At 40.5% G+C, this 17,280-nt stretch overlaps 1 protein-coding gene, 1 non-coding gene and 1 pseudogene across 3 annotated transcripts in view; 1 reads left to right on the top strand and 2 right to left on the bottom strand.

Moving 5' to 3' along the window:
* Nucleotides 1-17,280, bottom strand: part of Fbxo3 (F-box protein 3) — a 36,796-nt gene that overhangs the window by 15,465 nt on the left and 4,051 nt on the right. For both annotated transcript variants that reach the window (XM_028766812.1, XM_028766813.1), the window contains exons 3-6: nt 15,450-15,613; nt 5,796-5,910; nt 1,482-1,686; nt 175-220 (exon numbers count right to left, since the gene is read on the bottom strand). In XM_028766812.1, coding sequence (XP_028622645.1) covers nt 175-220; nt 1,482-1,686; nt 5,796-5,910; nt 15,450-15,613 — 530 coding nt within the window. The remainder of the gene's footprint in view (nt 1-174; nt 221-1,481; nt 1,687-5,795; nt 5,911-15,449; nt 15,614-17,280) is intronic.
* LOC114620937 lies at nt 3,978-5,267 on the top strand (annotated as a pseudogene).
* Nucleotides 7,859-7,997, bottom strand: LOC114621022. The gene has a single exon (XR_003711377.1).

The raw sequence follows: 17,280 nt of genomic DNA, 5'->3' as shown, positions 1-17,280 counted from the left end.
AAATACAAAGAAAGCACAACGAGAGAACATAGACAAAGGACGTTATAAACTAGGAAATATTAAAAAATGCAAGCATAAAATGGCCAGCTGTTCAAGGAAGTAAAAGTTTTCTCAATTCATTTACTTTTCTAAACCAATAAGAAGGGAAAAGTGACTTTTCTGTATTTCTCTTACCTATGATAAACATGTCAATAGCAGCAGGATTCCGAGCCATTTGGTCCTATGTGAAAAAAAATATATAAATATATTTATTCTTGTTCCTTACTTGATCTCAGGGAACAAAGCAAAATAGATAAAAATAAATTGAGTATTCTAATCAATACTCAAATATTCTTGTTGTTATGAAAAACTGTCTTCTAAGTGAAGCAACCATAATCTTGAAGAGTTCAGCTGCAGTGTCCCCAACCCCGTCCCCACACACAGAAGTTCATCCCCGCTTTTCTGGTTGATAGTTTACATCCTGTCTCCATAGAGGATCCTAGAAGGACACAAGATTCTTACCTGAGTATCCAGCTGCTCCCTACCACCTGGCATATATAGGGAAGACTAGGGCTGGGTCTCCATCTATACAGCTATGAGGAAGTCCTCATACCTGCTGGGTAAAGCTTTTGAGATGCAGCCAATTGGTAGATGGGTACCCACATGTCTATAAGTAGTCCCTCACCTATGAAATATAGTCACTGATCCCCAAAGTGAACTTGGGTGGACTCATGCCTCGGTTTGCCATTGGACTCTTTTTTGAGACAGAGTTTCTCTGTGTAGCCCTAGCTGTCCTGGAACTCACTCTGTAGACCAGGCTAGCCTCGAACTCTCGAACTCAGAAATCCACCTGCCTCTGCCTCCCAAGTGCTGGGATTAAAGGCGTGCGCCACCACCACCCGGCACCATTGGACTCTTAAGAAGACAGGTAGATAGTATTTACGGTTTTTCTTGAGGAGAAATTTTATCAACACTTCTCAGTTTCTACTGTTGTAATTTCTATGCTCAGGCTTATTCTATAAAATGTCTGAAGACACCTCTCAATAAAATGAAAACATATAGTCTATTTCTAATAAGACAAGTTATAAAACTATTTTTTGAGAACATAATTAGCAGTAGAAGTGATAAGATAAATAGCTTGTTATCCTACAAGAAAGGGCTTTGAGTTCAGAGTCAAGAGACCTGAACAATTTTAGGATGTTCAAAAAATAATTTCACATATTATATATAGTCAAGGACTTTGAAAAGAAAAAAAAGAAAGGACTTCGATACTAAGTTCCTCAATTTTCCTATCCTTAAAATGCCTTAGCATGAATAACAACTTTCCATCTATATATGTGGTAGTCTGTACTGTTTGTCCAGTGGCAAACCTATTAGTTCTCTAGCTAGTAAATTATATGATGCTCCAGCCTATTTTATATCCCTGAAAGTATCCAATGCACACATTGATATTATTATCAGAATACATATTAAAGGCATAAGCAAACATACTTCCTACTTACTGGACACTGGTAGAACACTTCGTTTTTATTCCGGCCCTCAGCAGCTTCCACAGCGATGTACTGACTCAAACCGGTATGTATGCAAAAGGTTAAAGGGAGACAGTATTTCAGGCCCTGTCTCTGCTGAAATCCTCCGGCAGCAGTATCAACATCTAATAAATCTTCAGAGCGGTAGTGATTTGACAATGCCATACTTCCCAGCAGCCTGAGAATACAGACTCAAAACCATCAAAAGCAGAACAACAAAACAGTGCCACAGAGCTACGTTTCATCTTTTTTGGACAATTTCATACTGACAAATGTATTTTTCATTTTGTTTAAAACAATCAATCAAACAAACAAACACACCAGGGTCTTGCTATGGAGTCCTAGCCGGCTTGGTACTTGCTATATAGTTGATGTTGGCCTCAAATTTGAGGTAATCCTCCTGCCTCAGCCTCCAGAGAACTGAGATTATCGGCATTAGAATTGTGTGTCACCATGCCCAGCCACACACTGGTAGCTTTCTAAGAACTGGTTAACATACAAATTCTAAACTAAGGATATCAAAATCACTAACATTTCTATATATCAAATTCACTCTTTTAGTCAGAAAGATTCTGATTTAGATTTTAAAATTAAATGTCTAAAAGTATAAACACCAGTCTTCTTAGAAGATATATAACTTTACTGTTTTTAAGGAACTTAGTGTAGTGGTTCACACTTGTAATCCCACACTTAGAAAGACTAAGGCTGCCAGGCAGTGGTGGCGCACACCTTTAATCCCAGCACTTGGGAGGCAGAGGAAGGCGATTTCTGAGTTCGAGGCCAGCCTGGTCTACAGAGTGAGTTCCAGGACAGCCAGGACTACACGGAGAAACCCTGTCTCGAAAAACCAAAAAAAAAGAAAAAAAAATAAGGCTAAAAGAACACAAATAGTGCTATATAGTGGATTCTTGGCCAGCATGGGCTAGACTAACCCTGTTTTAACACACACACACACACACACACACACACACACACACACACACAGAGCAAATGGCAAATACCTAAAATCCCAGCTGTTCAAAAGACTGAGAAAGGATAATGAGGTCAAGACCAACATAGACTGCACAGTAAGACCTTGCCTTCAAAATTTAAAAAAGTCTATTTTATTATATACTGAACTGCCAGTACTTCTGTGATTTGCTATTTATGTATACTCATAAATGTATACATATATTAACAGCTAATTTAATGGAAAAAGGAATAACTTTTCTGACATTTTATCTTGAATCAACTTTCAGCTTATCTCATGAAACCAGAAATACTGGTCACTGGTAAAGAGTCCTCTCCAGGTCTTGGGGTGTATGGATAGGTAGATAGATAAGTAACTTTTTATTTTAAGTTGTGTGTCTGTATGTGTGTGACAGATGACAGAGAGATGAGAGAGAAAGAGAGATAGAGAGAGCACCCCAGAACAGGTGCTAGAGGCAGGCATTGGGAGTCCCTGAGGTTGGAACTTCTGGCCATTGTAAGCCATCATGGGTTTTGGGACCTCAGGACCTCTGCAAGAGCAGCATTCACTCTTAGCCACTGAGCCATCTCTCCAGCCCCCTTAACTTGCCTATTTATGAACCATCACTGATACTTTATATTTGGAGTACTACACTTTGTATTATCAGTAGGAACTCATTGGAGAATCCCAAGACACACTTAACCCAGATAATTCTTCACTGTAGTGTTATTACTCTTGTGTTGCTGGCCCTTTAAAGGATCCTCAGTTGCTAGTTAACTGGCCCTTTAAGAATTTTTAGCTATTGGAACTGCTTGATCCTATGACCTTCAGTGTTAGTTGCATCTTGGATTTCTGGAAACAGGATAGAATATAAAAAAAAAAAACTGAGCTGAGGCTGAGAGAGGGGGGTTGGTAGAGTGAGAGAAGGCAGTTGGTACAGAAAATATTGTTAGGAGACAGTTGAGCCAGAAGAAGCTGAGCAGACAGGCTAGAACAGTTGTTACAGTTTGGAGCTGCTAAGGTTGAGAAAGCTGGGAGAAGAGAATGTTTACACAGACTGCTGGGGAACCGTTGGGAGAAACAGTCTAAAGGGGCTGGGCTGGGCTGGGCTGGAAACTGGGAGCAATGGTTGGGAAAGAAATTAGATTCATGGATCTCTCCCTATCTCTCCATCTCCTCTGTCCTTTATCCTTCTTTCTCTCCTATCCATAGTGGGGAGAAACCAGGGGGATAAAGGGTGGGAAAAAGAGGAACTCACAAAGTAGCAAAGGCCAGCTATACTGCACAGACAGAGCCACAGCAGGTTCCATCAAGAACAACGAAGCATTCTTTTTTTTTCTTGGTGTTTTATAAAAACAGTATCTTTGAAATAGTTTAATTCCATAAAAGTACAAAAGGAATAGACACATTCAAAGTTTATAGCTTTAAAATTGTGAATAAATTTGACGGCTACTATATGGTCTTCTTTTACCAAAAAAAAACAAAAAAAACAAAGAACATCCCAAAACAAAAAGACTACAATGAATACAACTTACAAAGTAATTTTAAAAAGGTCATTCAGGGTGGGGCGGAGGGAGCCAGGGGAGGTGGGTAGAGCCCGAGGCCCCCCAGTAGCCGACCCTGGCGCCGGGCTGTCTCCCTAGGGGGAGATAATCGAGGGCTGCCGCCTGCCCGTGCTGCGGCGCAGGCGCAACCAGGACAACGAAGATGAGTGGCCCCTGGCTGAGATCCTGAGCGTGAAGGACATCAGTGGCCGGAAGCTTTTCTATGTCCATTACATTGATTTCAACAAACGTCTGGATGAATGGGTGACTCACGAGTGGCTGGACTTAAAGAAGATCCAATTTCCCAAGAAAGAGGCCAAAACACCCACCAAGAACGGACTTCCTGGGTCCCGCCCCGGCTCTCCCGAAAGAGAGGTGAAACGGAAGGTGGAGGTGGTTTCACCAGCAACTCCAGTGCCCAGCGAGACAGCCCCAGCCTCAGTGTTCCCCCAGAATGGATCAGCCCGTAGGGCAGTGGCAGCACAGCCAGGACAGAAGCGGAAATCTAATTGCTTGGGCACTGATGAGGATTCCCAGGACAGCTCAGGTGGAATACCATCAGCACCACGCATGACTGGCAGTTTGGTGTCTGACCGGAGCCACGACGACATTGTCACCCGGATGAAGAACATTGAGTGTATTAAGCTTGGCCGGCACCGCATCAAGCCGTGGTACTTCTCCCCGTACCCACAAGAGCTTACCACGCTACCTGTCCTCTACCTGTGCGAATTTTGCTCAAATATGGCCGCAGCCTCAAGTGTCTGCAACGCCACTTTACCAAATGTGATCTTCGGCACCCTCCAGGCAATGAAATTTACCGCAAGGGCACCATCTCCTTTTTTGAGATTGATGGACGGAAAAACAAGAGTTACTCACAAAACCTGTGTCTTCTGGCCAAGTGCTTCCTGGACCACAAGACACTGTACTACGACACAGACCCCTTCCTCTTCTACGTGATGACGGAGTACGACTGCAAAGGCTTCCACATCGTGGGCTACTTCTCCAAGGAAAAGGAGTCCACAGAAGATTACAATGTGGCCTGCATCTTGACTCTGCCTCCCTATCAGCACCGGGGCTATGGCAAGCTGCTCATTGAGTTCAGTGAGTATGTACTGCCTGGCCTGGAGGCTGGGGGCCTGGCAGACCATGCCTATGTGGGTGTGCTTTACATGCAGACAAATCAGTCACCAGGAGAGCCACCAGAAATAAAGGGATACTCTGCCAAGGTCCTTTCCTCAAAAAAAAAAAAAAGTCATTCAGTTATAGGCTGTTCTTGATTATGACAAAACTCTACTCTGCTTAGTTTAGGATATACAACTCTGAACAAATCATGCTTTTTACACATATAGTAGACAGAACTTGCATCAAGTTCCTAAAACATTTTACCTAGCTTGTAACAGAGTAAACACATCACATCAAGCAGTTCAGTCAAATGTCCTCACAAATATGCACACACACACACACACACACACACACACACACACATCCCTCCTGTGTCCCACAGCTTTCTTCCCAACCAGATCAGATCTTACCTTAATCATAAAAATGTGCTGGCAGGAATAATGCTTTTATAAGACACATTTATTTTGATAAACTTTAACTTAACCTATAGACATTATATTATGGACTGCTGTAAGGAAAAGGAAGGAATTACCCCCTCTCTATACATATATAAACATACATTTCTTATTCATGTTTAGTAAAGTAAGCTAAGAAAAACTATAATTAAAATGTAATTTCATTCTAAAAAGTAATACCCATTTCTGAAAATTACTAAAATGTCAAGCACCTTACCCTGGAACCACTAACTTCTGCCCATTGTGGATCCGGTAGGAACAGCGATAATCATCGGGGAGCTTGCAGCCGATCTGAGCTTCTACAGCATCCAGGTCTTCCTCACGTGCGCCCTCTGCAAACCCACGCCAAAGACAGAGCAATAGAGTAGGTCATCCATCAACTCATGAGACCATCTTATGGCAAATGAATTCTGTTTAAAATATACTGTCAAAATACCGGACAATGAATTGGAAATTAATTTTAAACAGTAAACAAAGTGATTAGTTTCCGCTCAACATAGAAAACACTGGCACAAAGAATTGGAAAGGGGCACCAATGAAATGAACAATTAATTTATTAAACAAAAACTTCCTGACTCACTTTTCCAAACTTAATATAGTCATACTTTGTTTAATAACAACTCTGAAAATTCTCTCAGCTGTCATCATTCTAGAGTTTCAATGTGGTCTTCTATGGGAAATGGAGGACAGTAGTGAGAAGTCACTAGGTTGAATTCTCAATTGCACATTTGAAAACATGGCCTGCATTCTAGCTGTCACAAACAGAAAAACCTACAAATACCAAGAGAAGTGATGCTCTTCCAAACAACTGCCCCTCATCGTTGGGCCAAACCTCTCACTACTGAATGATTATGGGAAAAAAAAAAAAACTACTGAAGATATAAAGAAAAAAATTTAAAACAATCAACCACCACCACTACCACCACCACCAAAACACCCCACAAACTAGCCAGATGTGGTAGCACATTGCTTGTAGCCCTAGGAGTAAACTCAAAAAAGGAAAAAACAGAAACAAAACAATCAAACAAAAACACAAGAGCCAATTTAGGCATTTGGAATCACCTTGTTTTTAAGTAACTGCCAATTCTAAAACAAGAATAGGTAATATATAGGGCTGATGAATTTAAAAAAAAAAAAGGATTCAGACTCCACAAAGAGAAAAGCACTTGTTCAAATAACAAACAAACATGGGTTTGGCCAGGTTACTGAAAGCCTTTGGGAAAGTGAACTGGAAATAGCCAGTCCTCACAGACTAGAAGCCCAGGCTTTCCAATTACATCAACCCATTGACGACTTGCAGCAAAAGCAGCAGGTTACGCTGAGACCTAAACAGTGCTTTGCAATCACTCAAAAGATCTAAGCCTCAATAAACACAAGAACTAAGGAGCAGACAGAAAGCCAGGTGTAGTAACGAACACCTGTGATCCTAGCCACACGTCTCCAAGGTAAGACATACGCTAAATTAAAGTCACAAAAACTTAACACTAGGAGCTCTGATGGCTCAGTGATGGGCTACTGTGCACACACACCTGAGTGGGGGCCCAAATACCCTTCCATAAAATGGGAGGGACATGATAGGAACTCAGGCTTTTCACTGTCCAGAAAGTGGTAACATACTAAATTCTATTAGACCTGATAAGTCAAAGATGCATATTTTAATCTACAATGTGAACACTAAAGGGAAATACAAAGGGAAAGCAAAGGAATTAAACATAATTAAAAATGCAAAAATAAAGAGCAAACATATTTAAATGGCATGGTTAAGTTCAAATATGTTAGGAAATAAGTATCAATAAGCCAAATATAATGAAAGACAGAGCAGGTAAGGAATAAGAGCTGCAGGATGCAGTGCAGAGGGAGAGCTGAGGATGTGTAAGGCTTAGTCTCGGTTTTAGCACCAAAGAACTACAAAAAATTCCACTCAAGATATTCATCTTAATGTAGGCACAGAGAGAAAAGTTAGGACGGCTCTACTCAGATCACCTAAGAGTTTAAATCATAGAGCTTTATTAAAACTAATGGAGAACTGTCATAAAGACAACAGTGAAAGGTTAAAATTTTATGTACCTAGCACAGCACACACACATTTTTTTTTCTTCATAAAATTACACTGAAAAGGGACAGCAGGCTCATCAGTGAAGCACCACTTACAGTCCCAAGTATACATATTTTTAATGTCAGAGCTAAGATGGCAAAAGAATGGATGTACAAGTAGTGCATTATCTTCCACTGCTATATGCAGCTTGAAATGATCCTGACTTGTTTACCTACTTTGCAAGTAAATGTGCGGCTAGGACAGCCCAGGCCAGGCTCCTGCTGAAGCACCTCTCCCACACAGGTGCACACCTGGCCCCTCTACTCTAGGCTTAGCAGAGAGGGAGTGGAGTACACTTAGCCCAGCCCCCAGGAAACCAAGCCAGGAACTCACTTGTTGTTTGTTTCTAGAGGTTGGAAGTTCGAGTACAACTGGACCCTCTGTTTAGATCACAATGTTGGAATCATGGTATCCACTAGGCTGCTAGCTCATCTTACCTATCTGTTGCTTCAGAGCCTCTTCCAAGCTCACCGAGTATTTGCAAACTTCAGCATCCTGCAGTTTTTTCAATGAGGCCCTCAGTGCCTAGAAGCCCCTGACATTTCCTATTCTGTAGCCTTCTCCTCAACACATCGGCTTGTTTGCTTACTCAGAGTCAGTAGAAAACACATGCGATGAATCTCTCTGCCTTCTGAAAGGCTCAGGGCCTTTTAAGAATTTACTTGGTTAAGTTAGGTCCATTTAAGAAACTTTTCCTTTTAATTAACAAGTTCAAGTTCAATTCATTTGGGAACTTAACTATGATATTTATTTTAAGTAATTAGAATACATTAAATAATAGAAATCAAAATTATTTCTTATATTGCTACCAATACTCAAGAACTAATTGTATGTGAATGTATACCAAAGGCTGAAAATCTTGGTGAGCTACTTTAGAACACTGCCCAGTAGGAAATTTCACCGAATCTCTCAGTAACTAAGAGACAAAAAGAGGCCAGAGAGAAGGCTCAGTGGTCACTAGCATCGGCTCCTCTTGCAGAGGACCCGGGTTCAATTTCTAGAGTCTACATGGTGGGTGGCTCATATCCATCTGTAACTTCTTTTCCAAGGAATCTGGTGCCCGTTTATGGCCTCCAAGGACAACAGGTACAACATATGTTGCACAGATGTACATGTAGATAAAATGTCCACACACATAAAAATATACTTTTTAGATTTTTTTTAAGATTGATTTTATTTATACGAGTATACTGTCACTGTTTTCAGACACACCAGAAGAAGGCATCTAATCCCACTGGAGATAGTTGTAAGCTACCATGTGGGTGCTGGGAATTGAACTCAGGACCTCTGGAAGAGCAGTCCATCCTCTTAACAGCTGAGCCATCCATCTCTCCAGCCCTCAAATCTTTTTAAAAAATAAACAGATATTGGGAAGCAAGCAGTGGTGGTGGCAGCAGCATAAACTTTTAATCCCAGAACTTGGGCCATAGAGGCAGGTGGATCTTTGTAAGTTCTAGGCCAGCCTGGTCTACAGAGCTAGTTCTAGGATAGCCACAGCTTTATAGAGAAACCCTGTATCAAAAACCAAACCAAACAAGCAAGCAAGCAAACAAACAAACAAAATAAAACAACAAAAATCAGGGACAAGTGAGGTGGCCCAGAGGATAAAGGTGCTCACTACCAAGCCGGGGGCCAGGAGTCATCTCTGGGACCCACAGGTGGAAGGAGAGAACTGACTCCTGAAAGCTGGCCTCCAACAAGTGTCACAGAATATGTGTTACATACACTAAATAAAATGTAATCTTAAAAAATTAAGATCTGAAGAGCCAGCTCAGGTGGTAAAGGGCTTCTGCATAACCACGAGAACCTAAGAGTCCCTCGTACCCAGGTAAAAAGTGAGATGCACTGATAACATCTATAATCTAACAAGGGAGGCAGACACAGGGAAATCCTTGAGGTTTGCCGGACAGCCAGTCTACCCCAATTTGTGGGCTTCAGGTTCACTGTAACACCCAATCTCCAAAAATATTTGAACATTTGGGTTATTTCCAGGTCTGTCTGAGAGAAATAACGTAACTTTTAAGGAAAAAAAAAATTATCGTCACGTGTCTAAGTGTCTTGCCTGCATATATGTGCAGTGCCTGGAGAGGCCAGAAGAGATGGAAAGCAATTAAGGAAGACACCCACCATTGCCTCCGGCTTCTATATGTATGCACACATACACACATGCAATGTATATAATACACACACAAAATTAAAAAAAAAAACATGTAAGATAAACTAATATGATTAGAGGGAAATTTAAATTTATAGCCCTAAATATATTAGGGAGTCTAATAAAAAAAGATAGGAAAAAAAATCTATGCCCTAAGTCAGCAGAGGGTGGGGATCATAGTAAATTAAAAATCAAAAAATTAATAAAATAAAAAACAAACATACAGTAAACAAGACTGACCAAAAAGCCAGTTCTCTGCTGAAAAGATCTGATTGGACCCCACCCCACAAGAGTGGAGGGAACAAATAACTAACTCAGAAATTGAAAAGGTTGTACCACTACACATTTCCTAAGCATGAAAAGATGTGAAAACATTTGAAAACACAGATGTAGTAGGCAATTTCCTGAACAAACAATTTATCAAAACAGAAAGCCTCAAGCCTTAAATAGACATTGAATCCTTAATTTAAACTTTTCCCACAACAAACTCCAGGCTGAGCGTCTTGCTGACACATTTACCAATCATCCAAGCAAGAGTAAGAGGAAGCTTAACAAGCACTCTTCCAGGGGACAGCAGAGAGGGCTTCCTCACATACTTTACAGTCCTGTCAGCATTATTTTGATATAAAATTCTAATAAGAATATTACAAGAAAGGAAAATTAGAGGCCAAACTCTTTCATGGACATCAATGTAAAACTCCTAGTGAGGGGCTGGGAACATGGCTCCGCCATTAAGAGTGGTTGCTACTCTTGTAGAGGGCCTGGGTTCAGTACCCAGGCTAATATCTATCCCTAACTTCAGGTCTGGAGGATCAAATGCCCTCTTCTGGCCTCTGCAGACTCTGTACACATGCAGATATACATGCAAGTAAGACACTACTTACACCTAAAAATAAATCTTTTTGCTGGGCAGTGGTGGTGCACGCCTTTAGTCCCAGCACTTGGGAGGCAGAGGCAGGCGGATTTCTGAGTTCAAGGCCAACTTGGTCTACAGAGTGAGTTCCAGGACAGCCAGGACTACACAGAGAAACCCTGTCTCAAAAAACCAAAAAAAATCTTTTCTTAAAAAGTTGTTATTTCTAACAGTCAGTACTGGAAACCCACATATTCATCAGCAGTAGGGTGAACATAAACTCAATCTACTCACATACAGTATCTGTAACAAAAACTACTGAGCTTCACAATCAAAATAGAATTAACGTATCCAATACTTAACCACTTAATTTATATAAAGTCAAGAGAAAACTGCTGAATAGAAGAGCTGTTGGGACAATGTTGTCTCTGTGAAAGAGGGAGGGGCACGAGGGGCCTCTGGGCACAGAAAGGGCTCCACTACTACATCTCACTGAGTTCTACGTTGTGGTCTGTGAATATATCTACATAATTTTAACATCACTAATGATGGCAAACTTCTCAACTAAAAAGAATCTTCCTAAAAACCTACCACTCCAATCATGAAGGAAGGAAATATCAGACAAAACCAATCTGAGATATTTTCTACAAAATACCCCATGAGTACTTCTCAAAAGTGTCCAAGTCATAAAAGACAAGGAAAGACTCAGAAAGTGTCACTGCTGGTTAAAAAGAAATGACAGCTATATGTAATGTGATACTTTAAGCTGGATCCTAGAAGAACACTAAGGACATTAATGCAAAGTCTGATGAAATCTGAATCAAATGTGAAAGTAACAAAATATTAATGAATTTTTAGTTTTGATAAATGTCCTCTAGTGTGATGTAGTAGGGAAACTGAGAAGTATACAGAACTCTCTGTAAATCTAAAGTTACTTTAAATTAATATATATATTAATTATATAACATATATTTTTATAAATAATATTCATTATATTATATATTATGAAATATACAATAATTATGTAAGATAATGATTCTTGCTCTGCCAAGAATGAAGAGTTGAATTCAGATCCCTAGCAACCTTTAATGTCAGGCACTCTGCTGAGTAATCGCAATCCCAGAATGTGGAGACAGAGACATCCATACCCTAGAGGTGACTGACCAGTCTGGCTAATTAAATCAATGAGCTCCAGGTGTAGTGATAGACCCTGTCTCCAGAAATGGGGCGGCAGGTTGTGCAGAGGTGGCACACGCCTTTCATCTCAGCACTCAGGAAGCAGAGGCAGGTGGACCTTTTTGCGTTCGAGGCCAGCCTATCTACAGAGCAAGTTGCAGGAAAGCCAGAGCTTTACACAGAGGAACCTGTATCAGAAAATAAAGCAAAGCAAAACAAAAGGGTAGGAAAAAACTTAGGAAGATGTGAGGCATGCCAACCTCTGGTCTTTACATGCACACAAGTGGGCACACACAGGAACATGTACATATATGTACACTATATACACATATAAAAGAAAGCATAAAAAATAAGAGTGTGACAGAAAAGAAACCAAGCTGAACACAAGCCAGAAGTAGTGTGTTAGATAAGGAGAGAAGCTAACATTTGTATGTTATGTGCTACATGGGAGACTATTTAATATGTAAGATTAAGAAGCGAACACACCCATAGTTAACAGAAAGAGAGATATAAGGGAACATTTATTTACATTTCAGTAAAATTAAGATTGGAAGAGACACTCTACTATAGTAAGCCAAACTGCGTCTTACCTTGGCCCCGCTACTTATTGTGGATTGATCTCTCTCTCTCTCTCTCTCTCTCTCTCTCTCTCTCTCTCTCTCTCTCTGTCTCTCTCTGTCTCTGTGTGTGTCTCTCTCTCTCTGTGTCTCTCTCTGTCTCTGTGTGTCTTGTCTCTCTCTGTCTCTCTCTGTCTCTGTGTGTGTGTCTTGTCTCTCTCTCTCTGTCTCTCTCTCTCTCTGTGTGTGTGCATGTAAGATATTACATCTGTTTAACCTTGTTCTCCAAACAATGAGCTAATGCCACCCACCAGAGAGAACTGTAGAAGGACAGAAATGCCATGTGTGTGTTTATTTATATAGTGACTTACTGCTTTCAATGAATACTCACCTATTCTCTTCTTCCTTCACCTACTCAGAAAGGAAGCTGTGACAATTTATCAGAAGCCAAGACTGGAGTTTGTCTCTGCTGCTTACTAGTTATTGGTCCTCAAACAGGCCACCTAAACTCCCTTTGTATCTTGTCTTTGATGTGAAGTGAAGGTACTAGTAATTAATCAGGGTTTGGTAAATAATAGATGAGAGGCTAAATCCTTTTTATTGGAACACAGCCACCCCATTTCTTTCTGTATTGTCTAAGGCTGTTTCCAGAAAAGACAGCCTAACGGTAGGCTTAAACACAGGTCTCTGTCACAGAAACCATGGGTCAGTCCTACCAACTTTAAAATATTTACTGTTTGTTCCTTTAAAGAACTCCCACCTCTGCCAGGCGGTGGTGGCGCATGCCTTTAATCCCAGCACTTGGGAGGCAGAGGCAGGCAGATTTCTGAGTTCGAGGCCAGCCTGGTCTACAGAGTGAGTTCCAGGACAGCCGGGGCTATACAGAGAAACCCTGTCTCGAAAAACCAAAAAAAACCCCTCCCACCTCAATTCTAAGCCAACATACAAGGAAAATATGATTTGAAAATACATAATTAACAACCTCAAGATGCTCCATAACCATTACCCCAAGTCTACCGCCTATTTCCTGCTAATTTTCCATTTCAACCTGACACCTATATAACCTTAAAGTTGAATGAGGACGGTGGCTCCTGAGGTCAGCAGCCACGTTCCTAACTTGGGAATTCATACACCTGAAATTCCTAGTATCCCCAGCAATGTAAATATTCCTGGTTAACCTTAATCCAAAATTCCTGACAAGCCTGAGAACTGGCACCTCAGAGAGTAGAGCAGAAGTGGCCAAGGAATCTGACAGCTAGATACAGAACAGACACAGGAGCTAGGAATACCAAAAGACAAAAGAAAAAGGAGCTATAAGTCTATCCCAAAGAACAACCATACTGCACTCTCACACTCCAAATGCCCTAATATGGAGTGACAATTAAAAGCAACCTTAGGTACTCTAAACAAAATGGGCTCAGTCCTCTCCCTGCAACCACAACTGAAGTAAAGACTACACTTCCAAAGTGAGGCCCCTAGTCAATTCCTGACATTACTTTTCACTTTTTTATGGTAAACTTAGTCTTTTATGCCCTGTGTTAGTACTATCCCTACAAAAAGACAATAATTATCTTCCTTACAGAATTTTTGGAAAGTAAATGAGGTGATATAAAATACTTAGTTTCGTGTCTACCTTTGTATTTAGTTCCAGTTATTATAAACTATTACCTGTCTTACTTACCAACACTACAGACTTATTTTCAGATGACATCTGTCCTCCTGAAGCAGCTGCCCCCAAGCTACGTGAATGTTATTACTCATTCTTCTCAGAGGATAAGCTGTTGTGATATTAGTGGGGGACTCCCAGGTCCCATCTATTCTATCTACTAAAGCCATTTATTCTGCCTTCTAATAAACGCATCGTGGTTTGTCTGAAAGTGACATTTTCATGAGACATTACAGTGGGAATCTGAAGAGAAAGGGAACACTATTTCAGAAAGACGGGAACAGATTCCAAATCTAGCTTCACAAAACCAGAGCATGTGCAAGGCTCCACCTAGTGAGTAAGTCTGGAAAACTTCAAGTGGAAAGCAGATGAGCAGTAATAATGGATCTTTATAGGTTTTAACAAATCACACAGAAATACCTTGTTAAGATTTCTAGCCATAATTAGACGATATACTAGAGCATGGATCCTGGGGTCAGATCAACCTCGGTTCAAACCTTAGTTTCACTACTTTGGAAATACCAAACAAAAAGGATTTCTCACTCTGTTATTCTTACATGCTTAAAGACCCAGGGGCTTTTCTAACATTTGATAGACACCATACAAGAAAAGGTGTTGATACAAGTTTTAAAAAATAGTCTTGGACTGGAGAAACAGCTCAGTGGACAAAGCACTTGTCACATAAGCATGAGGACTGGAGTCTGGATCCCTAGAAGCCACATAAAAGCTGAGCGTCTGAAGCAGCCGACCTGGAATCCAGCGTTTGCAAGGTAGAGACAGGAATACCAGAGAAACTGGCTAGCTGGACTAGCTCAACCAGGAAGCTCAGGAAGAAACTCAACCTCAGTAAATAAAGGGAAGGACAATCCAGAAAGACATGTGATGTCTCTGACTTCCACACATGGCTGTGAGCACATCCATGTGAACGTGTATACACACATGCATACCACAAAAATACACACATAAAAATACTAACAATATTCATTTTTAGGACTGGGGGTATAGTTGCACTGTTGAATACTTGCCTAAAATGCATGAGGCCCTGGGCTCAATCCTCATCATTGCAAAAAAATAAAAATAAATCATAATGGTTATTCTCAAGCAATCTTAACATTGTTTTTATATAAAAATAAATATAATGGTAAAGTAGTTCAGCTTTTTATCCTAATAACCATATGGGTTCCTGGGCTAATCAAAAAAGGGCAAGGTCTTTAACAATATCAGCACTATACTTCCTTGGCTAGTAACAAAGTGGGAACGGTGACCTGGAAGAGTTTCGATTAGTCAGGTACACAGTGGGTCCGAAGTTATGTAAATACTCTTTCTTAATTAACTAAAATGTGGATGGGGGACCCTGTGTTCCCAGTACCTTTCAGAGATAAAACCATCCGAGGACACCTGGGCTCCAAGTATTTCTTGAGGTCATCCCAGGCCTTTTTAATAGCAGCATAGTGGTTAATGTATCGTCCTACATCTGAGTAAGTGTCTATGAAGATAGACTTCCAGCAGCGATTCTTCCGGGCTTTCTCTTCCCTAGGTTTAAAAAACAAGATTAAAAGAAAAACCTTTTGAAATTATATTAACATACCTTTTTTCTTTTCCTTTGTCTTTTGAGACAGGGTCATATGTAGTACAGGCTGGCCTTCAACTAGGGATGTAGGTAATGACAGCCTTGAATTTCTGATCCTCATGTCTCTAGCTGTCAGGTGATAGAATTAAAAATGTGTACCACAAACCTGGCTTAGCATGTATTTTTGATATTTACCAACACACTTTATTGGGAGTTTGTGGTAACTCTTCCTTTTTATTTTCTTAACTTATTTTTTAGCTACAAAGAGAACTTGGTAGCAAGAAGTGATACATCAAAAAAACTGAGTAGTTACTATTGTCATGGTAGGGTTACTAGTCACTTATTTTCTCACTTTCTGCTTAATTTTTTTCCAAGTTTCTCAGTTCTTAACAAAATATATGAATAGTATATACAAATTTCAACTTACACCTAAAAATGTATCAGTTGAAAATAACCTTTTTGAGACAGAGTATGTAGCTCTGGCATGAACTATGATTCCCTCCCTTTACCTCCTAAGTGCAGAGGCTACAGGTGTGTGCTACTGAACCTGGCTTCAATTATAAATATGCAAAAGGCACATGTAGCTGGCCCATTTTTGAGAATATCTACAACCTAACAGCATATTATTTCTCTAGCACATCTATACTGGATCAGTCAGAGAAGAATAAACCAAAACAAATACATGATTTAACATCTTTCATTGCTTTAATTATACAACCATTTCTTGAGTATTCACTTGGCCTCTGAGGACATTAAAAAATGTACACTTTTTTCCCCTTCAAAACGTAGTCTAATCATGAGCCTTTAAAGAATGAAATGTAGGGGGCTGGAGAGATGGCTCAGTGGTTAAGAGCACTGACTGTTCTTCCAGAGGTCCTGGGTTCAATTCCCAGCAATCACATGGTGGCTCACAACCATCTTTAATGAGATCTGATGCCCTCTTCCAGAGTGTCTGAAGACAGCTACAGTGCACTCACATACAAAAATAAATAATTCTTAAAAAAAAAAAAAGACAAAAGAATGAAATATAAACTTCACAGAGGATAAGCAACCACAAAAGGTACTTGAAAGCACTGTCAAGTGGGCTTAGACTTTTTCCTATAGAAAATGCAGGGGCACTGAAGGGCTTAAGAGGAAGCCGAAAGGGGAGAGTTAAGGAGACTATGGTTTGGGGGGTGGGAGATTTAAGCGTGAAAACTAGGACCATTACAGAAGACACAGGAGAGCTCTGAAGCAGTCCTCATGAGGGGCAATAAACTGAAGCAAGCTGAGCAGGTGAAAGGAGTGGAGACGTGCAGAAGCACTAGCCAGGAAGACTAGTGATCTTGTCAACACAGAGAAAGCCTGAGCACCAAGAGGACTCCTAGTTCTGGCTGGGGTTCAAGGATGGGTGCTACCGTGAAGACTTGGAATGTAGAATCAAAGCTTTAGATATGAAGGAAACAATAAATCAAAACAGAGGTATAGTGCTTCTTCTGAAACAGTGTATATAACTCAGGTTAGCTCAAACTCAGGATCTTCCACAGTCCTCCAAGGGTAGATGAGGTGTGTATCACCACACCGGATTCCAGGTTACATTTTATTTGTTTTGTTTGTTTTGGGGGAGAGGGCTTAAGGAGGGAAATGTGTA

The sequence above is a fragment of the Grammomys surdaster genome, unplaced genomic scaffold (genome assembly GCF_004785775.1).
Source record: "Grammomys surdaster isolate TR1022 unplaced genomic scaffold, NIH_TR_1.0 170, whole genome shotgun sequence".
Taxonomy (NCBI): Eukaryota; Metazoa; Chordata; class Mammalia; order Rodentia; family Muridae; genus Grammomys; species Grammomys surdaster.
Note: the sequence above shows the minus strand (reverse complement) of the source record. Positions and strands in the feature narration are given on the sequence as shown.